Below are 19,074 nucleotides of genomic sequence, written 5' to 3'. Positions count from 1 at the left end.
GGTCTCCTGTGCTGCAAGACATAGAGTCCTAGCCTGCCCAACCGCTCCCTATAGCTCAGGCCCTCAAGTCCTGGCAACATCCTTATAAATCCTCTCTGCAATTTTCCCAGCTTAATGACATCTTTCTTAAAGCAGGGTGACCAGAAGTGAACACAATATTCCAAATGCAGTCTCACCAATGTCTTGTACAACTGTAACATAACATCCCAAATTCTTTACTCCAATACCCTGAATGATGAAGGACAATGTAGCGAAAGCCATCTTTGTACCTGCACTCCAATATCTCTCTGCTTTAAATCTTCACTGTGACGGTTCTGCCCTGGTTTGACTTCCCAAAATGCAAACACCTCACACTTACCTGCATTAAAGTCCATAGCGCATTCTTCAGCCCATCTTCACTTTCTACGTCATTACCAATCTTGTTATGCAAGTTGTTGAATATTGCTTTTTACACTGTGCATGTGTCCGTCTATGTTGGCCATCTCAGGCCATCAGGGAACATGAACCTCTCTTTGAATTGTGTATTGTTGATGTCCCTACTACTACTTCTTTTTTGTTTCATTTGTTGATATGTTGGTAATTTGCTTGTTTTAATCTGTAAGGTGTCCTTGTGAGTCCTGAAAGGTGCCCATAAATAAAATGTATTATTATTATTATTATTATTATTATTAATGCCATTGGATTAGCAAACAATAAATTGCCATCAATTCCATCCTCTTTGTCTTTAGATTAAACTGGATCTCCTCTAGAAACAGGAATTAGGCTAATTGTCAACGATGATCAATATTCTATTGCACCATGTCCATGGCTTCTCTATTACTGTGTGTTCTGTTCTGTTCTGGGGTTTAGCATTTCCCACACGATTCTCTCCAAATACTCCAATATCACTGAAATGCAGTGATTCTTTTTTCCTACCGTCTCATTTCCCCTCCCGTTGGAATTAATAGCCGTGAGTTGCTTTGTCAATGTACTTCATTGTCTATCGATCATTCTGCAGAAGCCTACAAACTAAATAAATCTGCTTGGACACCTGCAAGTTAGAGAGGTTTGATGGCAAATCTAGAACTGTGGCAATGTGATTCATGTGCAGAGGGGGACGGGGGGCGAGAAAACATGTAGATCATCATAACCTCTGCAACAACATGGGGCTCTGGTGGTTTTATGGTGCTAGCGTAGGACAGATTGCTCTCAGTGAATCACAATTGCAAACTAATTTTCTCCATTTCTCAACAGATTCATTCCCTCCTTCCTGAGACTGGGCTCATGGAACGTGGTGATGTTTGTCACCTATGAACAGTTGAAACGTGCAATGGTGATGGCCAAGCAGTCGTGTGAATCTCTTTGACCATCCTGTACTTGCATTTGCAGACGTTTTAAACTGAATCCCTTTAAATCGTGTATGGATTTTAAGGTCTTGGATCTTTAAAGAAAGGATTTGTAATGTGAGCATGTCGCAGGTCGATGTGGTGATGTACGTTTATCATACCGGGTGATTTTGAAAATTGTTTACACAAAGAGCTTTTATGTTTTTATATGGCGATGAATGATGATTTCTAGAATATATTTTCCTGCGAAGCAAACGTGATCACATGGTTATAATTTTCATAGCGTTGCATTGCAATGAAACGGGTGTTTCAACCTTAATGACTATCATGCTTATCTATATAGTTCACATTTGCCTGCATGAATTCCATAATGTTGGTCGCTGAAGTACCTGTCTAGATGCCTGTTAAATATTGTTGCGGTTCCTGCTTCCACCACCTCTCTTTCAGGATATCTCTCAGAGTAGCCCCCTGATGGTCTCCCCAATCAACAGTATAACTCCCCCCCCTCTCTTATCTCCACCTCGGTTATGCTAGAAGTATCAGTATCCCAGAACATTGTGCTGCCCATTCCTTACCATGTTTCTGTAGCAGCTATAATATCATAATTACTCTAATTTAGAAGGGTGAGAGGGGATCATATAGAAACATATAAAAATTTTAAGGGATTGGACAGGCTAGATGCAGGAAAAATGTTCCCGATGTTGGTAATCAGGAACGGGGTACTGATTTAGGATGATCAGCCATGATCATATTGAATGGCAGTGCTGGCTTGAAGGGCCGAATGGCCTACTCCTGCACCTATTTTCTATGCTTCTATTCTAAGTGACAGCCTATGCTCTGGGGTTTTTTTGCTTTATCAGTGAGGCATTTTGTATTAAAATGAATATAGATGAGCCTATCAGCTACCCATGCTCTGTGTCCTGCCTACTGGGTTTGCTTTGCTAACTTTTATTACATTCATTTTTCTCATTTGTTACATTACTACTTTGGGTGCCCTCCTCCTGCCAGACTAGTTTGATTTCACCAGTGAATCTCCTAACAAGGACATTGATCCTCCTGCTGTCCCTCTTGCATAGGTCACCACAGGCCAAGAGATGCCAATTGTCCTAGTAACTAAAGCACTCCATCCTGCAGTCACTTTCTTATGTGGCACAAGGAGGAATCCTGAGATTACAACCCTCAAAGACCTGCTTTCTCACCTTCTGCATAACTCCCTATGTTTATTTTGTAGGATCTAATCTCTTTTCTTGCCGATGCCGATAGTACTAATGTGGACCATGACCTTTGGCTTCTCACTTTCCCCTCTCAGAATGTCTCATACCCACTCTCAAAACATTCTTGACCCTAGCACCAGGGAAGCAACACACTATGGAATCTTGCTATCAACTGTTTCACCACAAGCAGAATTTTGCCACAGACATTCTGCGATCAACAATGCACAGTGACAAATTTACTTTCTTATGCGTCTGTGAGGATTTTATTGAACCGTTACAGATATGCTATAGAAAGTATTCTGACGGGATGCATGGCTGGTATAGCAACCGCTCTGCTCCTGATATTACCCAGCCTAGCCCATCTATCACAAGCTTGCCATTTCCTTTCAGGCAGTCAATCTTCACGGTGCATTGTGTCAAGAAGGCTGGAATTATTGTCCACCACCCTAGCCTGTTCCCCTTTTCTCTTCCAGTCTCTACAGGAGTTTGAAAGCCTGGATATCCAGACTTAAACATAGCTTCTTCCCCACTGTCTCCTGAACATCATCTCTTTCAGGGAGACACAAAATGCTGGAGTGACTCAGCGGGACAGGCAGCATCTCTGGAGAGAAGGAATGGGTGGCGTTTCGGGTCGAGACCCTTCTTCAGACTTTCTCTTTCACATCCCCTTTCTAGACGTGTTGCCACATCCTCTTACTCTCGACTCTACCTCATTTGGTTATTACTTAATTGCACTTTACTTCTTTTTTTTCAGCACGACTTCAGATGGTACAACAGTTTTTGCACCATTCTGCAGTTTTACATTTGTCATTGCATGTATTGTTGTATCTATCCTTACCATGTATGCTATTTATGAGCTTCATGCAGTCAAGGAATTTCATTGCACCTTGGTGTATGTGGCAAGAAACTAATCTGAATCTGTTATATAAATTGAACTGCAAGATTTTTAGTCTGGCTTATTTCTCTATCCTGAAAATAATGTCATTTTTGGTGTTAATATGTAAATGTCGGTGTAAATTGTAATTTATCTTGTCTTCGCCCCACCTGATTACACCTCATTACAAGTTGGTTCACATGAAACGGACTGTCTCATACAGTGACATGATGTATGAGAGGTTGTATTTTGTATATTCTTACCAAAACAGCCTTTATATTAAAGTCTATGCCTGATGAATGGTCCCACCCCGAAACATCACCCATCGTTTTTCTGAAGAAAGACTGGATAGACTCGGCTTGTACTCGCTAGAATTTAGAAGATTGAGGGGGGATCTTATAGAAACTTACAAAATTCTTAAGGGGTTGGAAAGGCTAGATGCAGGAAGATTGTTCCCGATGTTGGGGAAGTCCAGAACAAGGGGTCACAGTTTAAGGATAAGGGGGAAATCTTTTAGCACCGAGTTGAAAAAAACATTTTTCACACAGAGAGTGGTGAATCTCTGGAATTCTCTGCCACAGAAGGTAGTTGAGGCTAGTTCATTGGCTATATTTAAGAGGGAGTTAGATGTGGCCCTTGTGGCTAAAGGGATCAGGGGGTATGGAGAGAAGGCAGGTACAGGATACTGAGTTGGATGATCAGCCATGATCATATTGAATGGCGGTGCAGGCTCGAAGGGCCGAATGGCCTACTCCTGCACCTAATTTCTATGTTTCTCCAGAGATGCTGCCTGACCCGCTGAATTATTCCAGCACTTTGCGTCTATCTTTGGTATAAAACAGCATCTGCAGTTCTTTGTTTCTACGCTATGTCTAAGTCCATCTTTAACGAACTATGCAGATTCTAAAGATCCTAGTTTTTACATTCCGTTAAATTAAACCAGCCACACGTTCCCAATATATTTATAACTGCAGTATCTAACTCACTAAGTACAAAGTCAGTTAGATACTCTAGTTAAGTATATTATTGTACCTGCAGTCCATGCTTAAATATGGAAGATATTGTCCTTGTTGCTATCATTGTGGTGCTAATTTAGTGTTGAGGCTATTTAGCTCCAGACCTCCAAACCAGGTCAAATAACCTCATTTATGAGGCAAGGCAATAATTATGATCTAACTCAAAGCAGCAGTAGACCAAATATGACTTTAAGATGATCTATACAAAAAGCTGTAATAGACACTAGGTGCAGGAGTAGGCCCTTCAAGCCATTCAATGTGATCATGGCTGATGATCCACAATCAGTACCCCATTCCTACCTTCTCCCCATATCCCCTGACTCCGCTTTCTTCAAGAGCCCTATCTAGCTCTCTCTTGAAAGTATCCAGAGAACCGGCCTCCACCGCCCTCTGAGGCAGAGAATTCCACAGGCTCACCACTCTCTGTGAGAAATAGTGTTTCCTCATCTCTGTTTTAAATGGCTTACTCCTTATTCTGAAACTGTGGCCCCATGTTCTGGACTCCCCCAACATCGGGAACATGTTTCCTGCCTCTAGCGTGTCCAAACCCTTAATAATCTTATGCTTCAATAAGATACCCTCTCATCCTTCTAAATTCCAGAGTATGCAAGCCCAGCCACTCCATTCTCTCAACGTAAGACAGTCCCGCCATCCTGGGAATTAACCTTGTGAACCTACCCTGCACTCCCTCAATAGCAAGTATGTCCTTCCTCAAGTTTGGTGACCAAAACTGCACACAATGCTCCAGGTGTGGTCTCACTAGGGCCCTGTACAACTGCTGAAGGACCTCTTTGCTCCTATACTCAACTCCTCTTGTTATGAAGGCCAACATGCCATCCGCTTTCTTCACTGCCTGCTGTATCTGCATGCCTGCATTGGCTGATGAACAAGGACCCCCATATCCCGTTGTACTTCCCCTTTTCTCAACTTGACACCATTTAGATAATAATGTGCCTTCCTGTTTTTGTTACCAAAGTGGATAACCTCACATTTATCCGCATTAAACTGCATCTGCCATGCATCTGCCCACTCACCCAACCTGTCCAAGTCACCCTGCTAACTCCAGCTCAACTCGGCTTGTCCCGCCAGGTTCATCGACAGCCCTGGACTGACAGGACACCGGCCCGGACCAGTGAAGTTAGCGCTGCTTCTCCACGTTGGCTGGTAAGCCTGGGCCGCCACTGCAACGGGCCGGTGTCCCGTCAGTCCAGGACTGTCGGTGAACCCAGCGGGACAGGCAGAGTTGAGTTGGAGTTAGCACTTCTTCTCCGCGCTGGCTGTAAGCCTGGGGGGCCCCACCCGTCTGAGTCCCGTCAGTCCAGGGTCACCACGGACATCTCCGGCCGCCCCCGGACAGGGATGGGACACTCGGAAGGGAACGGGGACGGTCCCGTAGCAATTCAACAGCGCCGGAGACCCGGGTTTGATCCTGACTGTGGATGAAACGCAGGTCTGTATTCATGCAGCAGCAAAGATGCCGGGAATGTTTATCGTGTGTGACCTACGACCTTGGCATGTGCAATCGGAATCCCGAACTCACTTATTATCTCTGTTCCAAGAAAAACAAACCTTACTTTTCCTTTTCTATCCATCTGATTACAGATCTTTAACATCCCCCCCCCTCAGTATTATTTAGATAAATCTAAATATCTGTATTCTCTTCCAAATGTGCACAACCTTCCTAACGTTTGGCACCCAGAACTGAATATGATAACTCATTTATGCTTTATAAAGATTTATCACAACTTTCTGTTCTGGTATTTTATGCACCTATTTATAATGCCTGGGATATCACGCGATGTACCCACTTAATAAACCTGCTCTGCTACTTTGAAATAACTATCCACAAATAGCTCCAGTGGAGAAGGTAAAAAGTCAGAGTTGTGCAGTACATTTGTCCTCATTAGGCTCACATCCCTCTACTCCTTTCTTATCCAAGTGCCTGTCCAATTGTCTTTTAAACATTGTACCTACCTCTATCACCTCCTGAGAGCCATCTTCTGTGTGAAAAATGTACCCCTCAGATCTCCTTTAAGTTTCTCCCCCGTCATCTTAAACCACGACTCTAGTTTGGAACTACCACACAAGAAAAACGACAAATTTCTATCCCCTTCATAATTTTATATACCTCAAAAAGGCCATCTCGCAGTCTCCAACATTCCAGGGAGAACAAACCCAGTCTTCTCCACCATTGGAGGGAGCTTCATCTCCTGTCTCTCCAATTACTTCTCATCATCTAGAGATCAGAAGTGTAATGGAACACCTTAACCTGTCAAATGTGAGAAAGGAAAGCAGGTGCACTGTAAAGCTACAACCTGCAGCTTCTCCTCCGAATTTCATCATATGCTTCCTCATACTGGATAGACTCGGCTTGTACTCGCTAGAATTTAGAAGACTGAGGGGGGATCTCATAGAAACTTACAAAATTCTTAAGGGGTTGGACAGGCTAGATGCAGGAAGATTGTTCCCGATGTTGGGGAAGTCCAGAACAATAATAATAATAATAATTTTATTTATAGAGCACTTTAAAAACAAACATAGCTGCAACAAAGTGCTGTACATCACTAATCATTGACAAAAAAGTTAATACACACCAAAAATAACAATAAAAAGAAATAGTAGGAAAAGACATGTAAAATAAAGAAACATCAAAAACACCACAAACAGAAGCAAAGCCTCAGGCATGGTCAAAAGCCAGGGAGTACAAATGTGTTTTAACACTGGATTTGAAGATGGACAGTGAGGGGGCCTGTCTGATGTGCAACGGCAGGGTGTTCCAGAGTGCCGGAGCAGCAACAGAGAAGGCTCTATCCCCTCTGAGCCTCCGACTAGACCTCGGTACCTCCAGGAGCAGCTGACCAGCTGACCTGAGGGACCGGGCAGGAGCGTATGGGTGGAGCAGCTCAGAGAGGTAAGGAGGGGCGAGCCCATTCAGAGATTTAAAAACAAATAACAGTATCTTAAAATGAACTCGAAAGTGCACCGGGAGCCAGTGTAGGGAGGCCAGAATTGGCGATATGTGCTCCCTCTTTCGAGTCCCTGTTAAAAGGCGAGCAGCAGCATTCTGAACCAACTGGAGACGAGCCAGTGAAGAACGAGCAACACCAAAATAGAGCGCGTTACAGTAATCCAGCCTAGATGTAATAAAGGCATGGATTACTGTCTCAAAATGCTGCCGCTCGAGAATGGGCTTCACCTTCGCCAGCTTCCTTTGGTGAAAGAAGCTGGACTTAACCACCGCGCATATTTGGCGATCTAATTTAAAGTCACTGTCCATCCTAAAACCCAGGTTCACAACTGTTGGCTTCACGTACCTTGACAATGGACCTAAATCAACGAATGGAGGTTCACGGCAGCCATTGGGATCAAATAAAATCACCTCGGTCTTCTTTTCATTAAATCCAAGAAAGTTTAGGGCCAACCAGGACTTAATGTCATCAAGACAAGACAGAAGCGATTTTACAGAAAAGGCGTCTTCCCCCCTCAGCGGCAAATAAAGCTGGGTATCATCTGCATAACAGTGGAAAGAGATGCCATGCTTTCTAAGGATGGAACCCAGAGGAAGTATGTACAGCGAGAATAGCAGGGGCCCCAGAATCGAACCCTGTGGAACCCCATATGACAGGGGAGCGGAAGAGGATTCAAACCCAGCAAGGCTAACACACATGGTTCTGCCCGCCAGATAGGACCTGAACCATCCCAGGGCACTGCCGCAGATGCCCACTAACTGCTGTAGCCGAGATAATAAGATATTATGGTCCACCGTATCAAAGGCGGCAGACAAGTCCAGCAGGACAAGAACCACACAATCCCCAGAATCATTAGCCAGGAGGATGTCGTTAAAAACCCTCAGCAATGCTGACTCCGTGCTGTGCATGGTTTTAAATCCAGACTGGAAGATCTCCCGAATATCATGCTCCTCCAGGAATAGTTTTAGCTGAGCATAAACAACTCACTCCAGTAATTTAGAAATAAAAGGCAATTTCGAGATGGGTCTAAAATTGGCCAGAACAGATTGATCCAGGCCAGGTTTCTTAAGTAGTGGTTGCACTACCGTATGTTTAAAACTCACGGGGACAACCCCAGAACACAAGCTGCTGTTAATAATGGTAAGAACCGACTGCCCTATACTAGGGAAAACCTCCTTAAAAAGATGTGGAGGGACCGCATCACAAGGAGAACCCGATGGCTTAATATGGGAAACCACATCCTTTAAATACGATATAGTCACAGGCTCAAACATGTCGAATACCACCAGGCAAGGGACCGAAACAGAAGGGTCAGAGGCAGGTGCTGAAATGTGAGCCCTTAAGGAAACAACCTTAACAACAAAAAAGTGCAGGAAGTCATTACACATTTCAGGTGAAGCTTCCAGACAGACAGGCTGCGGGGCATTTAGAACAGAGTCAATGATTTCAAATAGCACACGAGGGTTGTTACACTTTGACACAATAATTTTAGACAGGTACTCTCTCTTGGCCTTTTTAACACTGTTTTGGTAGTGACGCCAACAGTCCCTGAGAATTTGAAGTGAAACCTGTAGCCTGTCCTTCCTCCACTTCCGCTCAGCTCTACGACACTCCCGTCGTGCTGCACGAGTCACTGCACTGAACCAGGGTTCAGGTTTAGCCCTCGGCTTCAACGATCTTAACGGAGGGGTCACAGTTTAAGGATAAGGGGGAAATCTTTTAGGACCGAGATGAGAAAAACATTTTTCACACAGAGATTGGTGAATCTCTGGAATTCTCTGTTACAGAAGGTAGTTGAGGCCAGTTCATTGGCTATATTTAAGTGGGAGTTAGATGTGGCCCTTGTGGCTAAAGGGATCAGAGGGTATGGAGAGAAGGCAGGTACGGGATACTGAGTTGGATGATCAGCCATGATCATATTGAATGGCAGTGCAGGCTCGAAAGGCCGAATGGCCTACTCCTGCACCTAATTTCTATGTTTCTATGTAAACCATACTCAATTCTTCAACACTGGCTTTAAATCCTGGAACTGTGGGACCACCCTCAATGGGAAGATTGTTGTGGGTCAAGATACAATTTGCCACCATTTTCACAAGGGCAATTTTCAACAGGTGTAAATACTGCCTTTATCACACGAATAAAAATGTTATAGCTACAACAATGTCAGTGGTAGACAGGACTTTGAAAATGCGTCAGATTGTGGTCACTGCAATTAATTGTGATATTAATAACTATGTCACAAATGCAAAATAACTGGTGCAGTGAGACATTCCAAATGCTTTTTTCCCCCAAACTCAGAGAGGAAATTCACCGCAGTCATGTGCACTCCAAAATATATCACAAATAGAATCAATTGTAATGCATTCAAAAATAATTTATTACTGCACTCTGACATAATTTGAAAAAAAAAACATAATTCTGACACACAAATATTAAAGTTTAGTAACCTATTATACAAGATTTAACTTATTTCACACAAATACAAAAATACATTTACCCGCATTACGACCAATGCAACTCTTTATTCACTTGTATAAAAGCATTTGCACAGGTGTCCTGCTCTATTTTATTTTCCACTTTCTGTCTTTTTTTTAAGATTCTCACATTATTACTGAACTTTATTTCGGGAAAAAAAGCACTTTTAACAGTTTACCACTGGTCCAATTTCTGTATTTTGTTGGAGCTATAAAAATAGTGGCATTCCAAACATGACCAAAAATTGTGGAATTCCAAAAACACTGCAGCTAAGAAGGAAGTTTGAAGAAAATGGGATCCATTGAAGATCTAAATCCATTGGCTCAGATCGTCTGAATTTTGCTGTAAGTCAAACCTCAATCAAAACCAACACTGGGAATTGGAATAAAACATTTATCCCCTACAGGTCTCTGATCATTTTACCACAAAATGGATGGTCATATTCTAAAGAGTTTATTTTTTCTTTGCTTTGCATCAAATTATTAGAATATCATGTAAGCTATTGTAGTGATATCCCCCAATGCTGAGTGTCCACGTACACATGATAAGTGCTGTAAATGTTGTAATCAAATGAGATTATTCCCAGCTCAAGCCTCCAAAACCAATGTTACTGCAACTTAAGAGTATCCAATGACCATTGGTTGTTAAGGGTGAATAGACTGCCTCAGTAAATTTGTACCACTTATCCTAATCAGGCAAACCAGACTATCAGTAAAGAAAAATAATTTTCTTACAAATAGCTAATGAAAACATTGTGCTGAATCATTGCCACGCCATCACTTCAATCCTTTATATAGTAGACTGTGAAGAAGATACCATCTTGCAGATAGATGTACACCAAATGCTTTTCATTGCCCTAAAGCATCCTCTTTGGGAGTGCTGTGCACATGACTTACAGTGCTGTGGGCCAAGGAATGTGAATGTCAATGGGTAATGCCAAACTCAAAACTTTCACCTCAGCTAAAGCATTTGTGCACGAGGTAGACAGGACTAAAAGGACCAAACGTGCTGAATAAACAAGGAACAGTATCTGATAGCTATACGCACAAATTAACAATGCCCCCACTCCCCCGGAGCAAAAGATGATCTGCAGAATGGGGTAATCTGTTTTACTGTACTCATTGTTCAGGTCCAGCCATAAACAGCTCAAGAGTCACATGAATTTACTTGGACACTCGCCAAATCTCGGGTATAAATGATGTAGGCTTTTAAAATGATTCCTTCCATCAATGATTAAAAATAATTGGCTGGGTTGAATCTGTCCTTGTTAATGTAAACAGGGATAACTGGATTACTTTATTAGGGAAGCGTCCATGTTGTATCTGGATAGAAGTTCAACCGCGAGTGCGTTTAAATTGTTGTCAGCATACTAATCTTCAACCCACTTTTAGGCTTTTAAAATAATCTTAAGTGAAAAATCACTTCAGCGTTTTTCTGTAAAGTGTCCTGCAAAAATCTTGGCGATTCTTTCGGTTTCTTCTTTCGATAACTCTTTTGAGATTAACCTGGGCTTTTGTCGATTGCTCTGCCGTGCAGCTCTAGTCAGAGCTGGAATTTCCCTCTGGGGAGAAAAGAAGTAATTTAGGAAACATATTCGAAAGGTTCAGAATGAAACTCAAAAGTTGGAACTTTTTGAATTAACCTTTTTAAAACAATCTGGTCCAATATAAACTTGCAGCTGAAGATGACTAGTTAATTTCTGCAGTTCGACAGAATTTCAGAGAACAGAAACTAGCAAATAGTCAGCATTCAGGATTTCCATCCCTTGTAATATTTCGTGGTCAGCGGACTGCCCTTAGAGGTTTGGCTACAGTCAACAAACAACTGATGACATTTCAAAAGGCCTGGCTGAAACTGGTACTAACTGTTGACTAACTACTTTCTGCCTAGAAAAGCCCTGAAACAAAATTAGATAAAAGGGAAATCTTGATCCGTAACGTCACCCATTCCTTCTCTCCAGAGATGCTGCCTGTCCTGCTGAGTTAATCCAGCCTTTAGTATCTATTTTAGATAAAAAGCAAGTTCTGCCCTTCGAATTATGGGCAACCCAAACATATTTTGCAACAAACTATGCCAGGTATGCATTGAATGAGAAAAGACACTGGTTCATTAAAAGCATTGGATTAAGTCGAACCTGTTTGTTGATGTAGGATTAATACTTAATCATATTTCATCATCTTTGTATCAAAATTGGATTTGAGTTTCACAGCCAGCAGCAGCCCTTGAAATTCCATCTTGCTATTTTTTTTAGATCAAAATTAGGTTGTAGGATTAAACACCCTAGTAAAAATCTTCATGATTAAATTAACCATATAATAACCATATAACAATTACAGCACGGAAACAGGCCATCTCGACCCTTCTAGTCCGTGCCGAACACATATTCTCCCCTAGTCCCATATACCTGCGCTCAGACCATAACCTTCCATTCCCTTCCCGTCCATATAACTATCCAATTTATTTTTAAATGATAAAAACGAACCTGCCTCCACCACCTTCACTGGAAGCTCATTCCACACAGCCACCACTCTCTGAGTGAAGAAGTTCCCCCTCATGTTACCCCTAAACTTCAGTCCCTTAATTCTCAAGTCATGTCCCCTTGTTTGAATCTTCCCTACTCTCAGTGGGAAAAGCTTTTCCATGTCAACTCTGTCTATCCCTCTCATCATTTTAAACACCTCTATCAAGTCCCCCCTTAACCTTCTGCGCTCCAAAGAATAAAGCCCTAACTTGTTCAACCTTTCTCTGTAACTTAGTTGCTGAAACCCAGGCAACATTCTAGTAAATCTCCTCTGTACTCTCTCTATTTTGTTGACATCCTTCCTATAATTAGGCGACCAAAAAATGTACACCATACTCCAGAATTGGCCTCACCAATGCCTTGTACAATTTTAACATTACATCCCAACTTCTATACTCAATGCTCTGATTTATAAAGGCCAGCACACCAAAAGCTTTCTTTACCACCCTATCTACATGAGATTCCACTTTCAGGGAACTGTGCACAGTTATTCCCAGATCCCTCTGTTAACCTACATTCTTCAATTCCCTACCATTTACCATGTACGTCCTATTTTGATTTGTCCTGCCAAGATGTAGCACCTCACACTTATCAGCATTAAACTCCATCTGCCATCTTTCAGCCCACTCTTCCAACTGGCATAAATCTCTCTGTAGACTTTGAAACACTACTTCATTACCCGCAACCCCACCTATCTTAGTATCACCTGCATACTTACTAATCCAATTTACCACACCATCATCCAGATCATTGATGTACATGACAAACAACAGTGGACCCAACACAGATCCCTGTGGCACCCCACTCGTCACTGGCCTCCAACCTGACAAACAACCATCCACCATTACTCTCTGGCATCTCCCATTCAGCCACTGTTGAATCCATCTTGCTACTCCACCATTAATACCCAACCATTGAACCTTCTTAACCAACCTTCCACGAGGAACCTTGTCAAAGGCCTTACTGAAGTCCATATACACAACATCCACTGCTTTACCCTCATCAATTTCCCGAGTAACATCTTCAAAAAATCAAGAAGATTAGTCAAACATGACCTTCCAGGCACAAATCCATGTTGACTGTTCCTAATCAGACCCTGTTTATCCAGATGCTTATATATATTATCTCTAAGTATTCTTTCCATTAATTTGCCCACCACTGACGTCAAACTAACAGGTCTATAATTGCTAGGTTTACTCTTAGACCCCTTTTTAAACAATGGAACGACATGCGCAGTACGCCAATCCCCCGGCACTATTCCCGTTTCTAATGACACTTGAAATATTTCTGCCATAGCCCCTGCTATTTCTACACTAACTTCCCTCAATGTCCTAGGGAATATCCTGTCCGGACCTGGAGACTTATCTGGAAAATTGAATCCTTTCATTTTCAATTGCGGTCAATTGCTCAGTGGCAAGTGTATGAATTAAATTAGGAATTTTGATTTTATTGCATATTAGCACAAAACATTTTAATAAAAATGGCCAGAAACTACTTTTGTGAGTTGCTCGCGATTACCAAATATTGAAGTCAATATTTAAATACAAGTGTCACATAGATTATTAATTTACCGCTACTAGTGTGATCAAGCTATGAACAGAATCTTAAAAGTAATGAAAATATAATACTCTTGATTATCCATCACCTCAACCAGCATACTCAGGATGCTATCCGGCTACACTTCATTCATTGATCAAAGTGCTTTTGTCACATTGGTTGCTTATAACAATATTACAAAGATTTTCTTCAGTTTTTTTTCCAATAGCAGCGGATACTCTTCAATGCAGCTCATAGTGAATCAAGGGACATCATCAGTAAAGTAAAAAAAGACAAAGTACTGGAATAACTCAGCAGGTCAAGCCCCACCTCTGGAGAACATGAATAGGTGACGGTCTGGATCGGGACACTTAAAACTGATTGTTGTAGGGGACGGGGTGTGGGAGAAAGCTGGGAGAGAGGAAGGGCAGGACAAAGTCTGGCAAGTGATAAGCAGATACAGGCGAGGGGGATTTTTTTAAAAAACAGATGGTTGGACAAAGGGCTGAGGTGAAAAGACAAAAGGTGTGAGATAAGGATAGAAGAGATGTGAATTGCAAAGCCAGAGGAAGGAATGCTGATAGAAGTGGAGGGGTAGGTTTGAGCCCAGGTGGCACACAGAGAAGAGGTCGGGGGAGAGGGCTTCAAAGAAGGATGTTTGATTAGTTACCTAAAATTGGAGAATTTGATATTCATACCACTGGGTTGTAAGCTATTGAAGTGCTGTTCCTCCAATTTGCGTATGGCCTCACTCCGACAACAGAAGAGTCGCAGCGGCCTCTGCAGTCTGTCTTTTTTTTGTTGTTGTGTCTCGTTTGAATGTAGTTTAAAGTGTTTTTTTTTTAACTGGGTATGTGTGTGGGGACGGGGGGTGGGGAAACTTTTAAAATCTTTCCCCTGCACGGAGAACATTTCTCTGTCGTGTCTCCGTTGTCGTTGGGGCCTAGCACCATGGAGCGGCCTCCAACCGGAACGACATGGGGCTCCAGTCACGGATCTGCGGACTTACCCACCATCACGGAGCTGGCCGAGTTCGGAGCGGGAGAAGCTGTGGTGGCGAGCTGCTGCGACCCGACCCCAGAGATTCGGAGGCTCCAACCGCAGGTCTGGTGGACGGTAACACCGGGAGCCCGCGGGTCCCTGCTGGGAGACCACTTTTCGGGGCTTCCGCAACGGCGACTTCTCCCGCCCTAGTTGCGGGGTTGAGGATGACCTGGAGCGGGGCCTTACATCGCCCGGCGCGGCTTTAACGGCCGTGGGACTTGCTAGCGTCCGCCGAGGGCTCCAACATCAAGACCCGGAGCGCGGCCTTACATCGCCCGGCGCAGTTTTAATGGACGTGGGACACTTACCATCGCCCGCCGAGGGCTTTGACTCTGACATCGGGAGGAGAATGAGGAGTGCAGGGGAGAGATAAGACTTTGCCTTCCATCACAGTCAGGAGGAGATTCACTGTGATGGATGTTTGTGTAAATTGTGTTGTGTCTTGGTTCTTTTTCTTGTGTGTATGACTACAGAAACCAAATTTCGTTTGAACCTCAATGAGGTTCAAATGACAACAAATAAATTGTATTGTAGAAGAGGCCCAGAACAGAAAGGTTAGTATGGGAACAGGGAGGGGAGATAAAATGGTTCGCATCTGGGAGATCCAGTAGTCCTCGGGGATGAAGCAGAAGTGTTTGGAGAAATGGTTACTGATTCTATGCTTAGTCTCGCTCATGAAAAGACCATATTGGGACCAACGGGTGTAGTAGATGAGGCTAGAGGAGGTGCACTAGGAAGGGCTTCCGGGGCCCAAGGATGGCTGTGAGGGAGGGGGTATTAGGGCAGATTTTACAACTTCTGCAGTTGCAGGGGAAAGTACCTGGGGTTTGGAGGAGGTGCTTTTGGTGGAAGGGGATGAGCTAACCAAGGAATTGCATAAGGAGCGGTCTCCACAAAAGGCAGAAAGGGGTGGGGATGGAATGAGGTGACTGGTGGTGGGATCATGTTGTAGGCGGTGGAAAAATCAGAGAATGATGTGTTGGATGCAGAGGCTGGTGGGGTGAAAAGTGAGAACCAGGGGAACTCTATCCTTGCTCCGTCTCGGAGTGGGGGGAGCGGGAGCCGAATTATGGGACACACAGGAGCCATGGGCGAGGGAGCCATCTATGGTAGCAGGGGGGAAACCACATTTATTAAAGAAAGAGGACATCTCGGATGTCCTGCAATGGAAAGCCTCATCTTGGGAGCAGGTGCAACAGAGACGGAGGAATTGCGAGCAGGGCAAAGCTTCTTTGCAAGAGGCAGGGTAAGAGGAGGTGCAGTCCAGATTACTGGGAATCAGTAGGCTTGCAATGGACGTCAGTTGATAGGCAGCCCTTTGTGATTGAGACAAAGAGATCAAGAAAGGGGAGAGAGGTGTTGTAGTTCAAATGAATTTGAGGGCAATGTGGAAGTTAGTGGTAAAGTTAATGAAATCATCACGTTTTATAACACCCTAATGCAGTCTTCAGTAGCAGAGAAAGAGTTGTGGGATGGTGCTAGTATACATTTGGGGAAAAGACTGCTTGACATAACTAACGAAAAGGCATGCATTGGCACGGCCCATGGCTATACTTCTAACTTGGAGAAAGTGAGAGGAGTCGAAAGAGAAACTGTTGAGGGTGAGGAGCGGTTTCACCAGGCAGAGAAGAATGTTAATAGAGGGAAACTGATTCAAGAAAGAGCTAGAGGATAGACATGCTGGAGTAGCCTCCTGGTGGGGGATGGTGTAAAGTGACATGGTACAGATGAGGCAATGGGGGCTTCATAAATTGAAACCTATTGAAGAGTTGGAGTTGAGTCCTTTTCTCCAGAGTTGCTGTCTGACCCCCTGTGTTACTCCAGCATTTTGTATCTATCTTCTGTGAGGTGTCTCGGATGGTCAGGAGGAACTGGAAAAGGGGGCTATAGGATGGAATCAAGGTATTTAGAGATGTGTTTTGCAGAAGCAATGGGTCTGTTCTGTTTGTGGATTTTGGGAAGGCAGTACTGGGGAACAATAAGGTTGGAGGCCATGGAGGGCAGATCGCCAGAGGTGATGAGATCGGTAGCAGTCTGGGAGAGCATGGCCCAGTATTCATCTTTGGGGCCATGGTCAAGGGGTAGGTGTGAGGAGATGCCCGAGTGCTGGCGCCTGGTCATATTACAGTGGAGGCCAGCCTGCTAGACTACAGCGACTAATATCAGACTATTTACGGCAGGTTTAATAACAATGTTAGTTGGATGAGAGTCAATAGGCAATAGGTGCAGGAGTAGGCCATTCGGCCCTTCGAGCCATTCAATTTGATCATGGCTGATCATCCACAATCAGTACCCCATTCCTGCCTTCTCCCCATATCCCCTGACTGCTATCTTTAAGAGCCCCATCTAACTCTCTCTTGAAAGCATCCAGAGAACCGGGCCTCCACTGCCCTGTGGCAGAAAATTCCAGACTCACAACTCTCCGTGTGAAAAAGTATTTCCTCATCTCCGTTCTAAATGGCTTTCCCCCTTATTCTTAAACTATGGTCCCTGGTTCTAAACTATCCCCAACATCGGGAACACGTTTCCTGCCTCTAGCGTGTCCAAACCATTAATAATCCTATATTTTTCAATAAAATACCCTCTCATCCTTCTAAATTTCAGAGTATACAAACCCAGCCGCTCCATTCTATCAACATATGACAGACGCGCCATCCCGGGAATTAACTCTGTGAACCTACGCTGCACTCCCTCAATAGCAAGAATGTCCTTCCTCAAATTTGGAGACCAAAACTGCACACAATACTCCGGGTGGAGAAGTGGAGTGGAGAAGTTGAGAGGACTTGATGTTGCCTCAGCAGTTGGAAATAAAAATGTCCAGAGAAGGTAGAAGTCCAACATGGGTCCATGAGGAGGTATCACTGAACTGATGGGCGAGCAAGAGAAAGATTCAGGCGAGAAAGGGAAGGATTATTAATGGGGGAGCGGTGTTTTTTACAATGTATCTTAAATTTTAAGTAGGGTGATCTAATGATTTTTGCTAATTGAAATATACAGAATTAAAGGAAAGGTGTAGGAGCAAGAAAGTTGAGTTTAAGAACCAGTGCAGCAATTGAAATAAATTAGGAAGAAAATGTGACGTGCTTGGAAATTGAAATATGAAGAGTAGAGCTGGAGCACAAGGGACAGCAAAATAACCTCAGCCTGTCGCTATCAACTGAAAGGAACCTGTCTGGTTCATATTTCCACCAGATTTTCAATCCTTTCAACAATAAATCAAGAGGTAATTGTTTACGTGGCAAAATTACTATTATATATATCTGAAGAAGGGTTTCAACCCGAAATGTCGCCTATCCATGTTTTACAGAGATGCTGCCTGACCTGCTGAGTTACTCCAGTTCTTTGTGTCCTCTTGTGTTTTAACCAGCATCTGCAGTCCTTTGTTTCTATAAGATATAGTCCTAGTTTGGGCAAATGAGATCAGGGGAGATGGGCAGAAAGGTTGGCATGGATGCGATGTGCCGAAGTGCCTGCTTCTGTGCTGCACCACTCAATGACATACGCACAAAGGTCACAGCATCAGCATTGGTTTCAATTTTTGATCTCAGTGGTGTTGCTGTGTTACTGCTGGGTACATCCTGTGAACCAAAACTTGAACCTGCCAAAACACCGAGTAGGTAATATGAGTGTAATCAGGTTTTATTGGACTTATTGTCTCTCGCCTCAGGGTTGCATAGACCAGCTGTTGTACCATTATGCCTCGGATCAGCTGTTAAACCAGAAATAATGGATCATATGTAAGGGTCGAATGCTTGCTTTAGAAACACCCTGCCATTACAAGTAAACAAAAAAAAAGTTTGACAGGAACATATCACATCAATAAATATAAAAGTTAAAAATCCTGTAAAGATGCATGCTAAAATTGCCGTGCATGTTCATAATTAGATTATTGCCACAGAGCGCCTTCAGGGCTGCCAGAATGGAATAAACAGGACAAGCAGAACATTGTGTATCTAACCTGTAATAAGAAACTGGTTATGTAATGACTGTAGATAATCTTTCCCTGAAACAGAGAGAGATCCATGAGGCATAAAATACCAGGTTATTTTTGAACACGTAATTTAGTTTACTCTTGACAAACATGTTTCTTAATCCCCAAT

General features: G+C 43.3%; 2 protein-coding genes across 3 annotated transcripts in view; one reads left to right on the top strand and one right to left on the bottom strand.

Moving 5' to 3' along the window:
• The window catches only part of LOC129697873 (dicarboxylate carrier SLC25A8-like), a 33,705-nt gene extending 28,440 nt beyond the window's left edge, over nucleotides 1-5,265 (top strand). For both annotated transcript variants that reach the window (XM_055636573.1, XM_055636572.1), the window contains one exon: nucleotides 1,234-5,265. In XM_055636573.1, coding sequence (XP_055492548.1) covers nucleotides 1,234-1,345 — 112 coding nt within the window. In that variant the 3' untranslated portion in view covers nucleotides 1,346-5,265. The remainder of the gene's footprint in view (nucleotides 1-1,233) is intronic.
• Nucleotides 5,266-9,757: 4,492 nt separating this feature from the next.
• Nucleotides 9,758-19,074, bottom strand: part of c2cd3 (C2 domain containing 3 centriole elongation regulator) — a 107,692-nt gene continuing 98,375 nt past the window's right edge. Inside the window, exon 33 of the mRNA XM_055636571.1 lies at nucleotides 9,758-11,434. Within this exon, the coding sequence (XP_055492546.1) occupies nucleotides 11,297-11,434 (138 nt within the window). The 3' untranslated portion in view covers nucleotides 9,758-11,296. The remainder of the gene's footprint in view (nucleotides 11,435-19,074) is intronic.

Source organism: Leucoraja erinacea, chromosome 6, assembly GCF_028641065.1.
Source record: "Leucoraja erinacea ecotype New England chromosome 6, Leri_hhj_1, whole genome shotgun sequence".
NCBI lineage: Eukaryota > Metazoa > Chordata > Chondrichthyes > Rajiformes > Rajidae > Leucoraja > Leucoraja erinaceus.
This window is presented reverse-complemented; position numbering and strand designations above follow the sequence as displayed.